Source organism: Nuphar pumila, chromosome 3 (genome assembly GCF_984573655.1).
Source record: "Nuphar pumila chromosome 3, dmNupPumi1.hap1.1, whole genome shotgun sequence".
Taxonomy (NCBI): domain Eukaryota; kingdom Viridiplantae; phylum Streptophyta; class Magnoliopsida; order Nymphaeales; family Nymphaeaceae; genus Nuphar; species Nuphar pumila.
Genome location: NC_143251.1, coordinates 37751211 through 37768012, shown reverse-complemented (window position 1 = coordinate 37768012; position 16802 = coordinate 37751211). Strand labels below are relative to the sequence as shown.

The 16802-nt window shown below is 37.7% G+C and overlaps 1 protein-coding gene across 2 annotated transcripts in view; it reads left to right on the top strand.

The window, feature by feature from the left end:
• NRPC2 (nuclear RNA polymerase C2) overlaps positions 1 to 16802 on the top strand; it is a 232475-nt gene that overhangs the window by 177499 nt on the left and 38174 nt on the right. For both annotated transcript variants that reach the window (XM_089999321.1, XM_089999320.1), the window contains exons 32-34: positions 12498 to 12623; positions 12714 to 12769; positions 12837 to 12907. In XM_089999321.1, coding sequence (XP_089855447.1) covers positions 12498 to 12623; positions 12714 to 12769; positions 12837 to 12907 — 253 coding nt within the window. The remainder of the gene's footprint in view (positions 1 to 12497; positions 12624 to 12713; positions 12770 to 12836; positions 12908 to 16802) is intronic.

Sequence of the window (16802 nt, the reverse complement as noted above, 5' to 3'; positions counted from 1 at the left end):
ATAATGATATGGACTTGTCAGATGAAAGTGATGAGTCTTCTGAGAAAAGATATATAAAGGGAAAAAAATTGATGAATGATGCCCAAAAGCATAATCTTGATGCTTTTGTTTAAGTGAAGGCAGGGTCTCCATCAATGAAACAACTTGGAATAAAAGCAGCTTTGGATAAAAAAGCTAGAGATAGGTTATGTTCAGCTATTGCGAGTTTTTTTTATCATTCAGCCATTCCTTTCAACGCAGCCAATTCTCCTTACTTTACGAAGATTATTGAAGTTTGTTCCTCAGTAGGAATGTGATTGAAGCCGCCTTCTTCATCTGAGATTTCTGGAAGATTGTTACAAGAAGAAATTAAAAAAATTGATGATTATTTCAAAGAATACAAGGAGTCTTGGGTTGAAATGGGTTGTTCTATTATGGCTGATGGTTGGAAAGATGCAACACAAATGACATTGATAAATTTTTTGGTTCATTGTCCAAGGGGCATTTACTTCTTGAAATCAGTTGATGCAACAAGTATCGTGAAGAATCGAGAAAATTTATTAAAATTATTTGATGAAGTGGTGGAAACAGTAGGTGCAAAGAGTGTTATTCACGTATATTAATCTGTTCTTTTGTAATTTTCTATTAAACATTGATATTTATAATTTGTCTAGTCTGTTAATAATGTTTTGAAATTAAAAAATGACAGATAATCACAGATAATGCAGTCAACTATCAAGCAGCTGGAAAAATGTTGGATGATAGGAGGAAAACCATATTTTGGACTCCTTGTGCAGCTCATTGCATAGATCTCATGCTTGAAGATTTGTCTAAGATAAAAAGCATAGCTGGATGTGTGGAAAAAGGAAAAAAGATCATGAAGTTCATCTACAATCATACTTTTGTTTTGAACCTAATGAGGACTCAATTTTCTAATAAGAAAGAAATTCTAAAACCGGTTACTACAAGATTTGCCACTAATTTTATCATGCTTCAATCTTTGCTAGAACATCGAAGTGGTCTTAGAAAAATGATTGCATCAGATGAATGGAACAATTCAAAATATTCATCATTTGCTGAGGGAAAAGAGATGGAGGATATTATATTGAATAGTAATTTTTGGAGAGTCGTAGAATCAACTGTTAAAACAATAGAACCTCTGGTCAAAGTTTTGAGAATGGTCGATGTAGAAGAAAATCCTACAATGGGTTATCTTTATGAAGCTATGGATAGAGCCAAAGAGGCTATAAAAGAAATTCGTGACAATGAGGAGAAAAAATATAAACCTTATTGGAAAATAATTGACAATCGTTGGGAAAATCAACTTCATCACCCTCTTCATGCAGCAGCATACTATCTCAATCCCAAATACCACTATAGTCCACAATTTTCTAAGGTATGTATTTGTTTATATCTTTTTATTAATTATTTTAAATTTTGAATATGAACTTTCTTTTATCAATTATCAATTTAATGTATTTGACTATTTGCACTATTTCATGTAATTCACAAAGCATCCTGAAGTAAGGCGTGGTTTAATTAAATGTATTGAGAAGTTGAAGCCAAATATTTCAGCTAGAGTAAGAGCATGCAAGCAACTTGAGTTATTTGAAGACGCAAGTGCAGATTTTGGTACTTCTATAGCTGTTATGACTAGAGATGAACATAAGCCAGGTGATTTATCTTTAACATTATTGTTGTGTTGTGCAAAAGAATATTCTTTTAATCAACTTTTCATTTTTGTGTGTTTTGGTTGTATGCATCAATGTGGTGGAAAATGCATGGAATATGTGCCCCCGATCTTCAAAAAATTGCTATTCGTATACTTAGTCAAACATGTTCTTCTTCTGGATGTGAACGAAATTGGAGTACTTTTGATCAAATTCACACTAAGAAAAGAAATAGATTAGCTCAAAAGAAACTTAATGACTTAATGTTTGTCCATTATAATTTACGTCTGAGAGAAAAGCAATTAAAGAGAACACGTCTTGACCTAATTTCTTTGGAAAATATATATTTGCAAACACCAATGGATGAATGGGTCATGCAAGAAGGAGTTTTAGATGGAGATGAGGTAAAACCATAAAAGTTTGTTTGATATTTTAACTTGATTAAAATTTTTTTAATTTAGTTTTTTGTCTTTCTCTATTGCATGTTAACTCAAATGTGTCATATTTTATTGAATGAAGGATTTCTTAAGAGACTTGGAGATGGAAGTTGAAAACATTGAAGAAGCTAATCTTATTGATGACGGAGGTGGTGATGGAGTTGAAGATGAAGATGCAAGGGAAAATGCAACCATTAGTACTCCAATTCAGCCATTAATTTCTACTTTCAACTCAAGAATTGATTCAAATGAAGTTTCAAATAATAACACTTCACCTCTATTTGAGATTTGAGCCATTGACTCTTGACTTGAGAATTGAGATATCATATTTTGTAAAAGTGGATGAATTTTGGATGTTTGAAATTTGATTGTCATTGTGTTATGATCATTAACTTTATACTTATGAACTTTGTAATTATGTTATATGGCCATGAGTCTAGTATAGTTATTGCTGAGATGCAAAAGTTGATTGTTGAGATGCATTGGCAGATTGCTCAAGTATGATTATCTTTACTTTAGTTTTTACTCTTACTCTTGTAAGTTTTTAACTTAACTTTACTTTAGGGCTTGTTTCTATTGAAATATTGAATTATTGTTTTGCTTGGTTGTTCGATTTCTTGCTATTAGACGAGTAATTATAAGTTAGATATAGTTTTACTTGATGTTATTTTACTTATTAATCAATTACACTAGTAATTAAGTCATTCTACAAACTTTTATATGTTTAAATGATAATTTATACATTATTTTTTTTTAAAATCAAAAGTTAACAAAACCCGGTCGGAGTCACCGAGTTGACCCGCCGAGTCACGAGTCAATAAAGAACGAGTCGAGTTCCGAGTCATGGGTTTTAAAACCTTGGTCAAGAGTGAGTCCCTTTCTCTTCTCCTATAAACTTGTCCAGCAAACTTGTTAATCTCTGGAGGATGTTCTATTTCAAGTTCCTGTATGCCATTGTTTCCATCTTGATAGGATATTCCTTGATTACAGGAGGAAGAACACTCATTGTTTGTTTCAGGAAAAAGCTCTGCACTGAGCCATGGATCATAAAATAGCACACTCATATTGGTTTGGGCAGAAACATGTTCTCCATCTCCAAAATCACTCTCATAAAAAACTAGATTCCTAGATATCTTGATTCGTCTGCCATCAGGGTCATAACACATGTACCTTTTGTGATGATCTGCATATCCGACAAATTTGCACTTTGATGCCTTAGCTTGAAACTTGTTTCACAGAGAAGAGTCAATATGAACATAACACGTGCAGCCAAAATTTTTTAGTTCATCATAATCAGGATGTTTCCCAAACAGGACGAAATAAGGGGATTCATTTTCTAAAAGCTTCATGGGTAGACAATTAATAATGTAAACAACAGAGTGAAAGGCCTTTGTCGAGAGTCCTATGGGAGTACGACTTCCGTGCATCATGCTCATAGCACTCTCCCCAATGTGACGATGTTTCCATTCTGCAACTCCATTATGTTGGGGCGTATGCGGACAAGATACTCTACGATTTATCCCACTATCTTGGAGATAATTGATAAAATCCCTAGAGGAGTATTCCCCCCCTCTACCATCACATTGGAAATGTAGAATATCACAAGAAAAATGAGTTGAAAGCAACGAAAAATGGAGAAAACTTTCGATTTATTCTTCATGAAATATATCCAAGTGAAACGGGAGAAATTATCGATGAAGATAACATAATATTTGCTGCCAAAGTTAGAGGGATTAGGGGCTGGTCCCCGCACCAGAACAGATGATTTCAAAAGGCCTTGAAGTTCTCTCATTTATTGAATGAAAAGAAAGAACATGACTCTTATACATTTGACAACTTGAACACATTTTATTAACTGAACTAGGAATCAAGCTAGATTCAGGAATAAGACCATCAGATACTAATCGCTCAACAAAGACTCGACCACAATGATCAAGACACGAATGCCAAAAATCAGGCTTATTACATTTATTCGAAGATTGCAAACTGAACACATGAACATTCTTTGACGACATAGACTGAGGCGAGGACTTCAAGGTAGGTCGAACACAAGTAGAAGGATCCTCCTGGAAGACATACATATTTCCCCGACATTCCCCCTCTAGCGACTGTCTCCTTCATTTGTAGATCCTTGACATAAACAAAAGACAGAGTAAATTCAACGGAAGAATTGGTATGATCAACAAGCTTAGAAACGGAAACAATATTTTTCGTAATATCTGGGGCATGAAGAATATTGAAAAGATAAAGTGGAGATTTAGGCAAGGAAATAGAAACATTTCCAATGTGTGTGATGAGATGGTGTGACCCATCTCTAATGACTATGTTACTTTTTCCAAAATAGGGAGTTAAAGTAGAGAATTTACCTGCATTACCTATGACATGAGTAGCTGCCCCAGAATCAATATACCATACTTTTTTATCATCGCGTTTCAGATCAAGTTCAGACAACGTTGCCAAGAGAAGCTCTTTCACATCTCCACCAAACTTTGAAGAGTTATCCTTGCGTCCTGACGAGCTCTCACCCTTTTCAAACTTTCCTTTGTTCTGCGGATTGTGCCAACAGTTGGCTTTTATGTGGCCTCGCTTGTTGCAAATATAACATGTGGGTACATTTTTCACATTATAAAGAGGTGAAGCATTCGGGATAGGCAATAGCCCACGCCCTCCTGGAGTACCTCGTCCTCTGCCACCACCAAAATTATTATCACGACGTCCCTGACCAAAGGAAACACCAGTAGCAAGAACCTATCCACCAGTTTCATGTGACATCCCCTTCAGAATCATCTCATATTGAAGTAATTTTGCTTGCAAGTCCTCAAATGATGGTAGATCAGGTAGGCATAGCAGTGAAGTCGAGAGAACATGAAATTCTGGTCACAATCCATTCAAGGTTTGCCTGACCTTGTCTTTATCTGCCACTTCATACCCTACAACGACAAGTTGGTCGTTGATAGTCTTAACCTTGTTGAAGTACTCCATGACAGACATGGAGCCCTTAGTCACAAGTTGAAATTCACGCTGAAGAAAGGAAATTCTAGTCTCTGATATCTGAGAGTACGTCTTCACTAGTCTGTCCCACAATTATTTTGCTGAGCATCTGGAATCCCCACCAATACTTCTTGAAAGATAGTAGAGATAATAAAAGCAATTGCAACCTGATCACGCTTCATCCAAATCTCGTACTGGGGATTTGGAATTTGTTGAATAAAATCAGCCTCATTTCCATCCTTAGTTTCTTGTATTATAAATTCTGGAGGGGCTGGGATTGATCCAGTGAGATGTCCAGAGAGACCTTGACTTTTAATAAAGGGAAGAATTTGTCTTTTCCAGATCAGGAAATTCGAATTGGTAAGTTTTTCAGAAATGAGTTGATCAAGAAAATTAGATGAGAGAAATGACTGAGAAGAAGAATCCATGAATAAAATTTTTTGGCGTGTGCAATCACTACAAAAGAGAATTTCTGGGTGTAAGGATTACAGGTCACGATGCAATAGAATAAGACTCGTCTCCTTTTTTTTTTTTTACATAGGAGAAAGCTCGAGTACTTAACGTGAATGAGAAATCACAGATCTGGTGTACAAATGTAATCTGATTTCAATTTTTTTTTTATACTTATGATTGCACACAGCAGTAACAAATGCAAATAAGCAGCAACATAAATCGAGGATTAGGGAAGAAAAGCAAATCTAAAAAAAATAAGACTGCAGATCTGATTCTAGCCAGTCATCAGATCAGATGTACAGATCTGGGAAAAACAGAACCCGATCCGGTGAACAAACTCGATATGGAATCGTGAAACTGAAAAAAGATTTTTGTGAAACTGATTTGACGCAAACCCAAATCAATTTCAGGAAACAAAGGGATCGTGAAACAGGTTTGTAGTGAACAAACTCGATATGGAATCGTGAAACTAAAAAAAGATTTTCGTGAAACTGATTTGATGCAAACCCAAATCAGTTTCAGGAAACATAGGGATCGTGAAACAGGTTTGTCCCAGACCCAACTGGTTTGAGGAAGATAATGGTTACCATAAAACTGGTTTGAAAACAGACCCAATCCAGTTTCAGAGAAATGAAGATTAGGAAATAAATTTGACGCAAATCAGAGGGGAGTAATCTGGAGAAAGAAATAGTAGATGGGGAATAAAAGGAGATAATTGGAAAGGGAAAGACGCAAAACAATGAACATATAGAAAATAAATAAGGAGGGGAGTAAAATCTCTTAGAGACATACCTGTTGGAAAAACCTTCAACCCTCAGATCAGAGCCGCTTTGATACCATATCAGAATTCTCTAAAATCGATGAACAAGAAGCTGCAGGGAGGAAAGATAATGGGACTGGAACTGCTCACGTTTTTCCAATAATGGAAAAATCGTGATCTCTTCCTTTAGTTTATAAAACAAAACCTAATACATGGTACTTTACAAGTAACTCTAATAGGTTACAAGTATTTAAAAGTATGCCCCAATATTGGCTGGACATGATACAAGTAGTTTGAATCCGGATTCAGATCCGGATCCAAACTTAAATACAAATATAAATGCACGATATTTGCCCTGTCTAACAACTAGGGATACTGCATACCCACAAGTGCCACTTTCTTGGTATATCGAAATAACAGTTGTGTCGAACATACCACCCCCAGGTAAAGTGACAGACTCTTCCTAAAATCGTGGCCAGGAAAAAGAACCTCAATATCGGGTTCATGGGTCAAAGTAAAGCACACGGAGTTTTTGTATCCTCGTGGACCCCCAAAATCGAATCTCTAAGATTCTCATTTTTTCAATGGAAGATCTCAGAATATATATTACATTGTTCTTATTCATTATCTTTTTATTAAAAGCCAATTATTGAGTTTTGCGATTCAGCATGCAAAAGCAAAAGGCAAAAGCTCGCATCTACTCCTGCGAGAACCATCACGGGACTCCCGCCCATGGAAACACATAGAACAATGCAATATAGTGCGATAAAAATAAAAGTGATTTTTGCGATGCATTTAAAATACATAAAAGAAGAGCAAACCAAAGCTCGAGGCTCACCAGGCCCATGATGATTCATTTAGAATATCGATGCATCGTATGCAAAAATCATAGCAATATGAAATTTATGCAATGATACCAACATGATTCCAAATGCACATTCATTCTTACCAATTTAACAATGTGCATGAGTTACCACAGTCATATACATGTGTTTACCATCCATGTAAAATTGTTTTCATGTAATCACTTAACACACATGCATTCATTCATGATTCACAAGTACATGAGAACATTTATGCAGGATTGTACATGCTAAACACACATCGATTTCATGTATGCACATGCACTTGAAACCAATCCATAAATGCATGATAATTAAACATGTCTCATAAATGTATGCATCTGAAACTTTTCATTCATAACATGTGTTAACATCCACACACATGAACATAACCCGGATCTAGAAATTTAATTTCAAGGCTGCACACATTCATATCATGTATGCACCTGTACCAAAACAAACTTTGCAATAACATGTTAAGAGGCATGCATTCATATCCAAATGCTAAATTCAAACTAAAGCAGAAGAACTCCATTCATCAGATTAAGTCCACCATACTTGGCAAAAATCTGGAAAATAATCACATGACTAGGCTCGTTCTTTTTAAATATACACGCGCACTTGGAATCACTTGAGATAGTATATTACTAATACATATCGTATCAATTCCAAGCATATGAAACCAAACCCCATTCTTTTGTACATAATAGGCCAACTTTAATTTGATTAACAATTCTGGAAAAAAAATAAAAAGTATAACTGAATACCCAAATTTTATTTTTTATTTTTTTGAAGAAGGTTTACACCCACCCAGTCGGTTGGGGTCGGCTGCCCCAGGCAACAAAACATTTAAAACAAAATTCTTTTCAGAAACAATTATACATGTATCATGCAAGGTTCCATAATGAACGCACTGTAATTATTCTCAAGGTTGTATATACATGTTTTTTTACAGATTTAAGGCTTAAATATGCAGAGATTAAACATGGTTACATTCATATATGACAATATCCAAAACAAATCATATGCACGTTTATAAGTCTAACAGAAGCACTAAGCCACTTGTGTATGCTTATTCCACAATGCATATGTATTCAATGTTTTCAGCAAGCACATCATTACACACATTTTTTTTTCTGTAAAATACCATGCATACACCACGATTTCAACATACAGTTTCATGCATTTATTCAGTCCATGGCATAATTCACCCATAGGAATCGATTCCCATGAGAACTAGGCATTAAACGGATGCATATGCATTACTTAAATTCTTTTTCTTGAACAAAAATAAATATGTACAAAATTTTTGTTTTTGAAAGATGAAAAGAGTCAAAAGTGCATGCATAGAAAGGGATTTATAGATCCTCTTTCGTATATCTTAGAGTGATCACATAGATCTACTCTTTTACCATGTTTTTTTTTCATGGTATAACATGATAATCGAATCGGTGTTCGATTTCTCACTTATGTCAAAAGAAGAGACCCGTACCTCAGAATCAACGTGGGGGCGAGCATGCTCTGTTGCGCCAGCTACGAAAAAAGGTAATCAATTAACCATTAGAAAGGAAATTGGAGGGGCAGGCAAACTCATCTGCGAGCCCGACCCAACCTGACATTCATTAAGGGAGGCAGAAGCATGAAATGACGGAGGCAGGGAGCCTAGCTCCCTGCCTGTTTGAACAGCAACCGGGGCCACCAAACAAACTATAACTAATTTAATAAGCCCCTCGCAGATACACAATCTGGATTAGTTCATACTATCACCTGCATGGCTTAAGCAAACGACTACTGGCTGGATCGACCAGGCAGCACCCCTTGCAAATTTCGCAGTACTGGCCCAAAGGCCAAGCCACTGCGAAGCGTCATCCGCGGATACAAACGTTGAAAATGTCAGTGCAAGTAGGAGAGCTACTATGACTTCCTACCTGAGCCAACACCTACCGAACATTCGAAAGCCTACCTAGCGGAAAGGGGACCAATAACCACAACACACTACAACATGCTGCAGTGTGGCCTGACAAACCGCATGTCCAAGCCTTCTTGCAATAGGCATAAAGAGCCTTGCCAACAACGAGTAGGGACACGATTCTGCTGCGGCAAAGGGGAAAGCAAACACAGAGACCCGACAAGCACCAACCGTGCACACAGACATGTGCACGGTGGACATGCAGAGAAGCCAAGTACCCAGGCACCTCGTGGCCACATAGTACAACACTCAACCACGACGACGTCAGGCATCGAAGCCAACACCAGCTATGCACCCATGCTTGCATAGCATGCCTGAAGCTCCACCCACTAGCCGATACAATGGCCGAACTAGTGAGTAAGCAAGCTCGGGGCAACAGACATGCTGAAAGCGAGAGAGGGCAAAAATGGGATCGACCCTCTCCATGCAAACAGAGAGACCAGGGAGGGGGCTCGGCCCCTACCTTGCGAAAACAGAAAGGCAGGGAGGGGCTCAACCCCTCCTCTGCGAAAACAAGGCACCAGGGAGGGGCTCGGCCCCTCCCCTGTGAAATCAAGATGGCAGGGAGGGGCCCAACCCCTCCGCTACGAAGATGGGGAGAAAAAGAAGACTGAAGAAAATGAGGAAAAAGTTACCTGCGGAGGCCAAACGCGAAGGGTATCGCCAACAAAAGGTGGTGCACAGGGGTTCATGCATGATGGGTGTGTCGATTAGAAGCAGAGAGGCTGCCAAACTGAGGTCGTCGGGGGTTTGCCGGGTAACCGGTCATCAGGCGGCCTCCACTAAACAACGAGGGACCAAGAGGAGAGAGGAGGTGGCCAGCGATGGGCTGTTGATAGCGAGGCAACGATGACCAAATGATCGCCGACGGCGACGATCGGGTGTTCACGGAGGTCGTCGACAGCTTCAGTCGGCGGCGGCTGCACAGCAGGGGAAGGAGACACGAGATAGGGGTGTCTGTCAGACACAAGAAGAGGGAGACAGAGGGGGTTTCTTCGAAGGGTCTTGCAAGGGGCCGCCGAACTGGGGTGGTTGCCGACGACGACAAACCCTGGCGATGATGGCTGGGATGTGGCACAGAGAGGGAGAGACCAGAGAAGGTGCTCAAGAAAAGGGGAACTGTTGTTGGGCTACTGGCGATAGGTGGCCGGACGAAGGACGAGTTGCGGGAGCGGCAGAGAGGAGGAGAGCGCACGGGTGAGGGAGCAGGGAGGGCGCATGTTGAGAGCCCTCCCTCCCCTTTGCACGATTTTAAAGGGCACGGAGGGGGGAAGGGGGATTCGGGAAACCCCAGAGGGGTTTCCTTTTTCCTCGCAGAGGAGGAAAGGGAGAGCAGCCCGGGGGAGGAAGAGGGTTTTAAAAACCCTCTCCCCCCTACGTCGGGTGTTATAACCCCAAAGGGTTATCGGGTCTGGGTCGGGTTCGAGTCCGACCCAGGTCCGAAAAAGACTTTTTTTTAAAAAAATGTAGGTTTTATACTAGGAAACTTGATCTGTCTCTTCATGCAACTTTATATTACTTAAATCTTTCATTTAGATACTCTCCTACGTTAAAAATACGTGGTAGTCAACGAGGAACTTTTGGATTGTATCGAAAGGTTGAACCCTGATTATAACATTCAAGATCAAATTCATAAGGAAATGAAAACTTATGATAATGCTTTGTATGATATTGGGAGACCTGCAACAATGCAAAACCGTGCCACGATGAGTTCAGGTAATTAATTTTATCTATTTTAATTTTATTTTCATATTATTATTTAGTTATGAGTTTTTGTATGATTCTATATATGTTATTGTCGTATCGATTTCTCATTTTCTTGTTTTTTTAGACATATGGTCGATCAGGTTTAGAAGTAATGTTCCAAATTTAAGAGTTTTTGCTATTCACATTCTTAGCCAAACATGTAGTGCAAGTGGATGCGAGAGAAATTGGAGTGTCTTTGAGCAAATCCATTCCAAAAGAAGAAATAGATTGGAGCATAAAAGGCTCAATGACTTTGTCTACGTTCACTACAACTTACGATTGAGGCAAAAGTATATAAAATTATAAAGTTTATTTGTCATTTTCTCGAAACTCAACTAATTTTAATTTTTTCATGTCAGCTTTTTAGGTAAATCGAAAAGTTATCAGCAATGGGGCACAAAAGGCAATTCGATCCCATCAGTTTGGAACATTTTGATGAATTGGATGCATGGGTTGAAGAAGATACAACGACTCTTTTGAATGAAGAGGACATTTAGTGGATTAACATGGAAGGAGCACAATAGGTAGATGATGAAGACCCCACATTTCTTGGAAACAATGTGGATGTGGAAGGAGGCATAGAAGAAGAAGATAACGATGATGAAGAAGATGATTATGATTATTGAGGTTTTATATAATATGTTTTAAAAAAACTTGGTTATTTAAATTAATTGTTCATAAACTTGGTTATTTTGTTTTTGTTTATGTAATATGAAAGTATGAGTCTTGTGCGATGTTCTTAATTGAAAGATATTTAATATTTTGCATTGTTCTTGTGAGATATACATACAATATTATCTATGATTCTATATTAGTTAATGTTTGATGATGTCTTATGTGGCTCACAGTGACATAAATGCTTCATATGTGATTTTATAGTTGTATTTTGTGCAATTCATCATTGTTTCATGGATATATGATTTATTTAGATTTTTTGCTAAATTTTTTTTGTTTTTTCTTTGGATTTTTGCAAAAATTTTATTACAAATTTACGATACGTTTACAATAGTGTAACTATGGGCCCGACCGATACGGGTTCCGATAAGATACATACAAACTTGGTTAGGACAAACCATGACCAAATTTAAGCTCCAAAACTGGGTCATGGAGAACCATTATTTGAGTTCTACGTGCCTTGTTTAATTTTTACATGATCTTCTTATCCTCTCTTTGCCAGCAGGTCCGCATTATTCAATTTAAGTTGAATGCATCATACATGATGTCAAATGAAAAGCATTGCTGCAGAAGCTGGTCCAATGATTCTGTTTAGATATTTTTCTTTTATCTTTTCCCACATGCTCTTAGCAATGGTGCTGCCTACATTACTCTTCATTGGAATTTAGTGTTTTTATTGCATACAGAAATCAGTTGCTTTTGGTTTTTTGCCTTATCGTATAGGTAATTACTACTTTTTGTTTATTAAATGGATTAAATCCACATTCGACTATTTTTGTGTTTTTTTCCTTTTGGAGAAATTTGTGCGGTTTCATATAAAGCTTCTTAACATTTTATACCCTTGGGTTTTGAAATTTCACATCTTTGTTTGGTCAGTTTCTTCATGTTTGTTTGTTAGATGCCTGTTTAGTTCACTAGCTACATCACTCAGACGATATTGTCTACACAATGGGTTAATTTTTTTTCCTTTTCTAGTCGAATGACAATTGGAAAGATGATAGAGCTTTTGGGAGGCAAGGCTGGGGTTTCAACTGGAAGATTTTTCTATGGTAGTGCATTTGGTGAGCCAAGTGGTCATGCTGATAAAGTTGAAACAATAAGGTAGACCGCAACTTGTTTTCCCTATTGTTACCTAACTATTACTTTTTTTTTCCGCTCCATGTAACTCTTGTGCTACACTATGTATGCCAGTGAGACCCTTGTGAACTGTGGTTTTAGCTACAACGGGAAGGATTTCATCTATTCAGGTTTTTCTAATTTCTGTCATGCATAATGTCTGTTTATCATAAGGTGATCTCAAACGTTGTTTTGTAGGCATCACTGGGTACCCACTCCAGGCATACATATTCATGGGACCAATTTATTACCAAAAGCTAAAACATATGGTATGACACTTTGTCTAGGTTAGAAATGGTTTGAGATTAAAAAAATTATTTATTCCGGCATTAAATTTGAATTTAATCGAAATAAAAATCTAGATGGTGATTTATAAATATATTCTTGAAATGGTTTAATTCATTAGCCATGATGACTTCATGCTTAAGGAGTTTTGTGTCATGTTTGGCATGAAATAAATCGTAGTTGGTATTCTTAGTTTACTTCTACTGGGTGAGATAATAGTATGCAATTGAAAACTGAATTTCCAGCTTTTATTATACTTGTGCTTTATCTTCTTCTATTCTTACTGCCTTAAGTCCTTACTGTCTTAAATCACATAAATAGATCTTTTGGACCAAGGTTGCCAAACTAGGAAACGGAAGCGGAAAACGATACGGGAAGCGGAAGCGAGAAGCGAGGCATTTTAAAATTTATAAGAAGTGGGACGCGAAGTATCAATTTAAAAGCAAAATATGAATAAAAAATGAAACAATATGGTAACTTAATAGGAATCAAACAAGAAACAAATAAAAACTAAAATAAAATTGATCATTCTTATATTTCATGATTTTTCAGTAAAAGAGTTACATTTTTGTTAGATTTAAATTTTTGTTAAAATCTAACAATGATGACTACCAATTAAAAGAACACATGGAAAGTGAGTGAAAGCGTGAGAGAAAATACATGAAAAACATGAAAAAATGTTAGAAAAGCATATAGGAAGCATAGAAGAAGCATGGGGGAATCGAGATTCCCATGAACTTTCAAAAGCAAGGAGTATCGAGTTTCCGGGAAGCGAGTTTCCGGGAAGCGAGCTTCCCACCTACCCAAGAAGCTTCCGGTAACTCTGGTCTGGACTACGTGTCATTACTATTGTTGGAAATCTGCTTTTTTACTTCTTGACATTGGATATCATTTGGCTTTAATGTGTTTTTATGGGGGGAAAGTGCATTATAGGCTTATAGCTTTAATGTTGTGCTTGTTACATCTTGAATGTTGGGTCATGTAAACCATGGGAAAGAGGTGAGGAGAGAGAGAGAGAGAGAGAGAGAGAGAGAGGTTGCAGCCAAGTCCTAGGGCACCTAAAGGGATCAAGACTGGGCATTCCATTATGACTTCTTCTATAATAAGGATACGCATGGTAATATTATAAATCTGCCATTAATTAGTTACTTAATTGTATGGGTGAAATACACATTACTGCTACTTATAATACATGAATATCATGCTAGAACATGTTTCAACTATGAGCCCATGTTTCATGTCTTGATCCATAAGATGCGTGATCCACGAATCCAGTGGAAGAGGATGGCCGTTCTTCCGGTTGAGATGTGGTAGCCATTGCAAGCAATTTCTTTCATTTTGGGCAAGTAGGTTTGCTATGCTCCAGTTCTTTACAAAAATGACAAGTTAGTTTGCTATAGTCTCTTTTTTTATTGAACCCATTTCCTCATTGATTTTGATTTTTGAAGTGAGGAGGTTTGTAAGTCCTCACATTGTTACCCGGTCTTGAAACGACATTCACTCCTTCACTCTCTTCTTGAATAGAAGAGGTAGCAAGGATGCTAGGTTTGCTCTTACTAATACCCATACAGGTTTCTTCCCCACTCAATTTAGTAATAACATCTTCAATGGAGGGAGACGTGAAAAAAGAAAGAAGATGACCAAATTTGTTCAAATTCGGGTCTAAGGCCATTTAGGAAGTTAAAAAAATGATCTTCCTCAAGTTGCTTGTGTCTAAACTCGATAATTTCACCACTCCATTTAGGTTATAGCATAGCAAGCTCGTCCCAAATGGAAGGCAATTTGGCAAAGTATTCCCGAATAGTCATCTCATTTTGTTGTAGGGTTAATGCCCTCTTTTGAAGGTAGTACTCGTGCGATAAATCTCTTGATGTATACATTTTTTCAAGATATAGCCAAGCTTCGTAAGCTTTCTTGAATTTGATGATGTTGGCATTGATCTTAGTTTCAATGGATGAGAAAAACCACGATAAGATCTTGAAGTTTTTCATTTTTCATTCGTCATGTTTTTTTTTTTAATAATCTTCAAGAGCTCTCTGCCTTTCTTCTCCTTCAAGAATCTTTATATCTTCTTTTTCCATAATAGTAATTTTTGGTTCGGGTTTCGGTATCGAACCTTGAAATACCCCCAAAGCCCCTTCCCTTTAATATGGTCTTCCATATTACCGGCCCAAACATGATATTTTGAACCACTGAGTTTAAACCCAAGGGAGAAGTGGGAGTCTTTTTCACCCATTAGAGAGGATAGAAATACAAAAAGAACACCTACCTCAATAGATTTTTAAGTCTTTTTTGACAAAGAAGACTTCTAAAATATTAGCCGAAGGAAATGGTCCACTCCAACCTCTAATGGCTTGAAGGCACATTTTTTGAGGCACCCAAGAATGTGGAGAATGCATGAGCTTTCTTCCTCGAACCAAGCTCTGATACCATGTAAAAGTATCTTCAACAAGATACTATAATCAAGACCCAATGTTCTTGATGAAGACAAGTGCACATATGCACAATAAGAACACAAAGAATACTTGTGCACAAAAGCACAAATCAATCAATCTCACAAATACACTAAAAAAATGAATAAAAGCTTTATTGAATACTTGGGCTTTGACCCAAAGCCATAGCAAAACACAAGGGGGAACTTCCCTATTTATACAGAGAGAGAGACCGTGGAGGGGCTCCCAATATGATCGTTGGGACCCCTTCAACGGTTATTGGTTATAATTATAACCGTTGGAGGGCCCAACGATCATATTGAGTGGGCCCCTCCATGTGCTAAAACAGAAAAAAAGGAATAAAAGAAAAGAAAAATAAAATTACATACATATTCTCAAAAAAGAATATGTAAAAAGATGAATATACCCTCATGACTGAAATGAAATAAATATATATTTTATATATATAATAGGTAGATACATATACATATATTATATACATGTATATGTATTACCTTATATATATAATATATATTAGGTTACAAGATTTGATTACATATTTTAACAGTGGCATGCTAGTTCTGTGGGGATAGACATGTCAATGTTGCGCAAACAGAATGCAACAAACACTGAGATTATGTAACCGCGGATGAGAGCCATGTGGTCGATCAACGCAGTTAGAAGTTGCGCAGTTGAGAACATACAGGTTAGCAAAGAACTGATGTATCTCGAAGTCATTACGAATGGAAAGTCTACTTCAGCAATGGTAGACTCTGAGGGTCATACACAACTTCGTATGGGAAAAGGCGGAGCAGTTGGGCTTGAAGCCTAGTCCAAAGCAGAGGACCATCAAAACGGTGAACTCTGAGGCCAAACTCATCCTTGGTGAAACAAGAGATGTGGCTATCCAAGTGGGGAGTTGGGCCGGCAAAGCCAACTTCTCTGTAGTGCCCCTGGATGATTTTGGGTATAGAGTTTTTGCGGAGCCAGAATGTTATGATGTTGCCAAAGTTTAATACGTTGACGATCATGATGCCAAACTTGTCCTACACAGTGACATACTTTACGTAGAAAGACAAGTCTTCAGTGTTATCGACAATGCAACTGAAGAAGAGTGTCAAACATGGAGAGCAGACATTCTTAGTTGTCGTACGTGAAGAAAAAGGGAAGGTGCTAGCAGTGGTGCCACCGACCCTAGCCCCATTGTTGGAGGAGTTTCGGGGGGTGATGCCTCCGGAATTGCTGAAGCGTCTTCCTCCAAGACGTGAGGTCGACCATAAGATTGAGTTGACTCCGAGAGCGAAGCCTCTCGCAATGGTTCTATACCGCATGAGGTCAACAGAGCTAAAAGAGTTGCACAGGCAGCTAGACGAGATGTTGGATGCAGGCATTGTTCGTCCATCGAAAGCCCCATTTGGCACCTCAGTTCTATTTCAGATGAAACATG